The following is a 5,498-nucleotide window of genomic DNA, read 5'->3' on the forward strand; positions in this document are numbered from 1 at the left end:
GACATAGATCTATGTAATGAATTGCGCGCTTGATTTTAGAATCAAATGTTTCTGTATGTTAGGCTCTACAGAGCAACATAAAACTTGTTCTGCAAACAGTACATTCTAATATCAAATGACAGATGAGTTAGGCGTGCATTTGAAAGAATTGGCCCTTTTACAAAGTGCGTGCTTGGTAGAGTTCAGTGTATTTTGCCGGAATTTTCCAGCATTTCTTCGGTTTGAATCAAACAACCGAAAATGCTTCTCATTTAAAACCAAACTACTTTTGATTGAAAAAAACTAATACATCATACACTGTATAATATATCATCAACAAAAAGAAACTTTTTAACCACAGGTAGCATAGAAGTAGAAGAATCATATTCCTTGATGTTGGGCAGTCCGGGCTATACAACTGAAGAACCCTGTTCCGCCAACATCACACTCGTCCCAAAGGTGGCGGTAAAACTATAACAAGGTTTGACTGTACTTTTATAAATATTGCAAGGCTTAAATGAGTTTAAGGGGAGACCCAGGTCGGAGATCCCAGAGCTGAGAGATATCAATAATTTTTTTCAAAATATTGATTTTTTGTTTTTTGGGGGAAAGCATTCTTCAACATCTGCTCTATCGGGTCAAAAAGGCCCAAAAAGTTGTTTGGAAAGTGCATTTTGAACTAAAAATCCTTTTTAAAAATCCTTTTTTCTGTGGGTTTTTTTCAAACTCTGCTTTTCCACATTATAGGTGACCTCCTTGGTGCAAGTTTTCAAAAACTACTGAAGCTAGAAATCTAGAAGCTTCAAATTTGGCATACAAGAGCTTTAAGATCTATTCTGTGGATCTACGGGAGGGAATAGGAAAAAATGGTTAATTTGTGGAAATATTCAATATTTTCTAACATAAATTTTACACCACACCCGGGGGGGGGGGGGGGGGGGGGGGGGGGGGTCCATTGACTTTGGGCTCATTTTTTTTTTTTAAAGATAGGTCAAAATCCTTACATTGATCCATAGTCCATATATAGGTTTGCACTTGTGTGCCAAATTTCAGGCTGAAGTTTCAATATTTTTTATGAAATTCATTTGCACTAAGAAATAACAATGGTAAGATGGGGCATAAAATGGAGATAAAAAATGTCAATATCACAAAAAATTCTGAATCTCTGAGTAAATCTACTTAACTTCAAGAGCATCATGCTAACTTTTTTCCATAAAATGAATATATTATAATGTAAATTAATACATCAAAGACAACCTTTTCACAATTTAGATTTCATATCCAGCATGCGTTGCATCTCTACATCAAAAGACTCCCCTACATCTTTATAGATATCGGCTTTCAAGTTTGCCAGGCTTTCTCGTGGGTAGCCACTCTTTCCATAATAACTTTTTAGGACTCGAATCGACTCAGGGATGAGCAGCCCCTGGGAAGGCATAGCATGCAGCATACCACTATTGAAGGCTTCAGTAGCTGTGTATCGACGTCCTAGAAGAACAGCATCAGTAAAGTTGATACCTCCACCTAGTTTTGTTCTGAAACATAAAGAATTGCACAATACCATGGGTTACAGAAGCTTATCTGCTATAATATTAACATTTAAAAGCAATTAATTCAATGTTTATGAATGTTACACAAACACCAGAAAGAGGTGCAACCTCTCCAAACAGGAACATAATAATAATGGGGGCACTTATTTAGGCCACATATGGTCTATAAGCTAACCACCCCTACCTTACCTTTTTTTCTCTGGTGATGCATCCTGGATTAATTTGCAACATACATGTTTATTGCTGAGCTCATGAAAGCTTTATTTTATCATTTTCCATGAGCATCATGTATTATCATGTCCCTATGGTTTTATTAATTTGAGTATGTATAATTTAGCAAAATTTGATCATTTTTTGCATAATTTCTGATTATTTTCCTTTATTATCTTTGTTAAAATTAACAGAATCACATAATTTCACATTTTTGGGCTCAGTTTGCATAAGTTCAGAATTTTTCTTAGCATAAAAACGACGTGGACATATTATCATATGAGCACTTGCTAAAAAAAATGGGGGTGTTTGCATGGAGAGTTCTAAAATTGTATATTTATTTAACTTGGAAAGTTTTGTTTTAGTAAGAGTTTTACAGTGCTCGCAACAGCATTAGGTCATATGAGCATGTTTTTAGTTTTAGTAGAGGTTTTACGGCGCTAGCAACAGCATACGGTCATATGAGCGCCAAGGGGTGGATGTCAACAGAGAAGTCCTTACAGGGAATCAGACTTACTCTGCTCACCTCTCTAGCTTCAACAGCACAAAGTCTGCTTCTACTATCAAGGCACCCTGGAAATAGTGGGTCACAAGAGTGTGACAAACATACAAAAGAAGTAGAGGGAAAAATGAGCCGATTGCCTACGTCCGACCTCGATATCTTCACTGACGGCCATGCCACCGACGGCTACAGGTTATGTGGAGGAGGATACTGGTGTCTAGACAAATCTTCTGGGGAGGAAACAAGCGTATCCGTGCCCCAGGACTATACGGAAGCAGCTACCGAGCTGAAACTACCACCCTGCTCCGCGCACTGCAATGGCTCGAAAAACAACCACGTTTTCAAAGAATCCACATCTTCACAGACTTCCAGTCAGTTGTTCAACACTTAATGTCCGGAGTGACTTCAGTTCGTACTGAGATAAAGACAAAATGTGGACCACTATCAGCCACTGTTGTGAAATCCACGGACACCTTCACATACAATGGATACCAGGACATAGCGACATCTACGAGAACGACCGAGCTGACGCCCTGGCCAACAAGGGAGGCCACCTCGACCAGTCCAACACTCCAGTCGATATCTCGTCAGCAAGCTCGTGCATCTCGCGTTACATCATTGCCCACGCATGGGAGAAAGCGCGAGTGCACGACTTCGTCGGGGGAAAGGTGAAGCCACCACCGGAGCGGGACAAAGAGAGAAACCTTACCGTCAGACAGAGAAGAGTGTTATCGCAGCTAAGATGCAACGCGAAGAGCCCTATCCCGCAGACGTATCTCCATGCAATAGGCTCCGCTCCCATTGATTCCTGTCTGGCGTGTGGCACAAGTCCTGACGACCTGCAGCACGCACTGTATGAGTGCCCGCGGGGGGAAGCACATCGAGGCCCACTTATGGAGAACAACGCGAGACCGGGCCCGGATGTACTCTGGACGAGGCCACAAGAGGTTGCCGCTTACCTGTCTTCCTGCAGCAGACTGCCACCCTCCTAACGGAGGCCAGCCAGAGGAAGGAAGGAAGGGGAAAATGACAATAGTAAGGATTAGGAAAGAAAAAGCAGCAGTTTCCTGTTGTAGATCTGGCAGTTATGAGTGTGATATTGATGAATCAGCCCATTTACAATTCTACTGTGCATGAACGAGAAATATCCCCCCTTTGGGAATGGCCTAAAGACACTTCAGTCAGTGGCACCGCCCTAGGGGGTGTATCGTGAAAAAAAAAGTTGGTTCTATTCGCAACAGTTCACTGCACAGCCTGATTCTGGTCAACACCTCTACTAAAATGCTAAAATACTAAAAATTTGGAGTAAATAAATTCTTAATTTAAAATAACTTCTTAAATAACAAGTAACATTTTAAATCATGAAAATCACAATTTTCCATAAGGCCAACGGCTTTTATAAAATCAAGGTTTCTGTTGGGATCAATGACGTAAAACAGGTCTTGAAAAATTTGGCATCTAAAATATTTCCTTCAGGTCTTTCCAAAGTCTAGACATTCTGTTAAAATGTGTCAAATGGTAAAATCTGTGTCGCATCTGATACAAAACGGCTTCTCTTCTCCCTGAAGAGGGTATTTGTGTGTCAGGGACGTGTGTCCAATGCCTAATCAAGTAAAAATGACTTCGTCTCTTCTGGGAGGGCAGAAGGTTTTCGCAGACCCAGTTTGGGCTTCACGTTTGTTGTTTTCTTGTTTTTTTCAATGAGTCTCTCACAGACTGGAGGTGTAGTTTTTTACTTTATTTTTAAAGTCAGTCTGTGGGAGAGTGTTCGTCGCTGATCCCAACAGAAGGGACAAGGATTCTTTCACCAGGAGGTCTACTTGCTTGTTTCTTCGGATGCCCACATGGCTAGGGAGCCACGGGAATACGATACTTTTCCCAGTTACAGCCAAAACGTGTATTTTTTGTTGTAACCTAACAATTTTGGGGTGTAAGAGTGTGTAGTTTGTAAGTGAGGTGATGCAAGACAGAGAGTCAGATAGGAAAAGAAAAGATTTGTTAGGAACATTTTCTACCGAGTCCAGTGCCATGTCAATGGCAGTGACCGCAGAGAAAATGGAGGCTTCTCCTCTGGTGTGTACAGTTTGAGGATAGGGCAGCGGCGCCCACGGCAGAGTTCGATTTAGAGCCATCTGTGAAGATTAGCTCTGAACCTGGGTATTTTCTATAAGTTTTTTGTATTCTGCTTTATATGTTTTGGAGTTTGTGCTTGCTTTGGTGTGTGTGGTCAGCTGTACTATAAGTGTAAGTCTATTTTTGCCTTGGAGAGGTGCCACGGAGGGAGTTCGGAGAAAAGAAATTGTTGGATGTCTTGTTTGGAAAAGTGTGTGTTTTTAAGGTCCTCAAGGACTCTGAGGCCGAATGGTTTGATGAGTTTTTCGTTGATTTGGAATTTGTTTATGATGTCTGGGTTTGTTCTGAAAATACAGTCATGTGCAGAGTTCTCTGGTGTTGAACTTTGTTTAATTGCGTATTGTAGTTTGTAGTGAGAGTTGTCTGCGTCTGAGTGTAAGTGATGGTATGTTTGCCTCAGACTGGAGGCTCTCCACTGGAGAAGTGCGGAAAGCCCCCAGGGCAAGGCGGAGTCCTTGGTTTTGTACTGGGTCTAGCATCTTCAGGACGTGGGGTATTGCCGATCCATAGTCCTGACATCCGTAGTCAAGCCTGGATTGGACAAGGGAAATGTATAGGTGGAGAAGGAGTTTCGAGTCCCCGCCCTACTCTGGATGCGATAAAATTTTCAAAGCATTTCACGATTTTTGGCACCTCATCCAAAGGTCTTTTATGTGTGGAATGAATGCGAGTTCCTAGGCAAATATAATGCCGAGGAAACGAGTCTGTTCCTGGACAAATATACGAGAGGAGAAAGGATGCTTCCTCGGGGAAAACCTTCCTCCTGTCGGTGGGGGTGTGAAAGGGAGGATTCGACACAAACCTGGAAGGAACGGTTCTTCAGGAAATTGCCAATGAAGGCAGAGAGGTGACCGCGTATGCCGAGAGCGTGCAGGTCTCTGATGATTTTTTTGATTGGGTAGATGTTTTACGGCACTATCGACACCATTTTGGTCATTTAAGCGCCATCAGGTTTCACCGCTACAAAATCAGACGTGTTTTTAATAAGAGTCTTTCGGAGCTCGCAACCGCAAACGATCACACTATTTCTATTATGCTAAAAAGACGAACAAACATTTATAAAAATTTTTTTGTAAATATGGAAAAGGCTTATTTACATAAATTGTATATACAATACAAATCTC

General features: G+C 41.5%; 1 protein-coding gene across 2 annotated transcripts in view; it reads right to left on the minus strand.

Moving 5' to 3' along the window:
• Positions 1-949: 949 nt before the first annotated feature.
• The window catches only part of LOC101851596 (enoyl-CoA delta isomerase 2, peroxisomal), a 68,769-nt gene continuing 64,220 nt past the window's right edge, over positions 950-5,498 (minus strand). For both annotated transcript variants that reach the window (XM_035971633.1, XM_035971634.1), the window contains exon 5: positions 950-1,514. In XM_035971633.1, coding sequence (XP_035827526.1) covers positions 1,241-1,514 — 274 coding nt within the window. In that variant the 3' untranslated portion in view covers positions 950-1,240. The remainder of the gene's footprint in view (positions 1,515-5,498) is intronic.

Source organism: Aplysia californica, unplaced genomic scaffold (genome assembly GCF_000002075.1).
Source record: "Aplysia californica isolate F4 #8 unplaced genomic scaffold, AplCal3.0 scaffold00474, whole genome shotgun sequence".
Taxonomy (NCBI): domain Eukaryota; kingdom Metazoa; phylum Mollusca; class Gastropoda; order Aplysiida; family Aplysiidae; genus Aplysia; species Aplysia californica.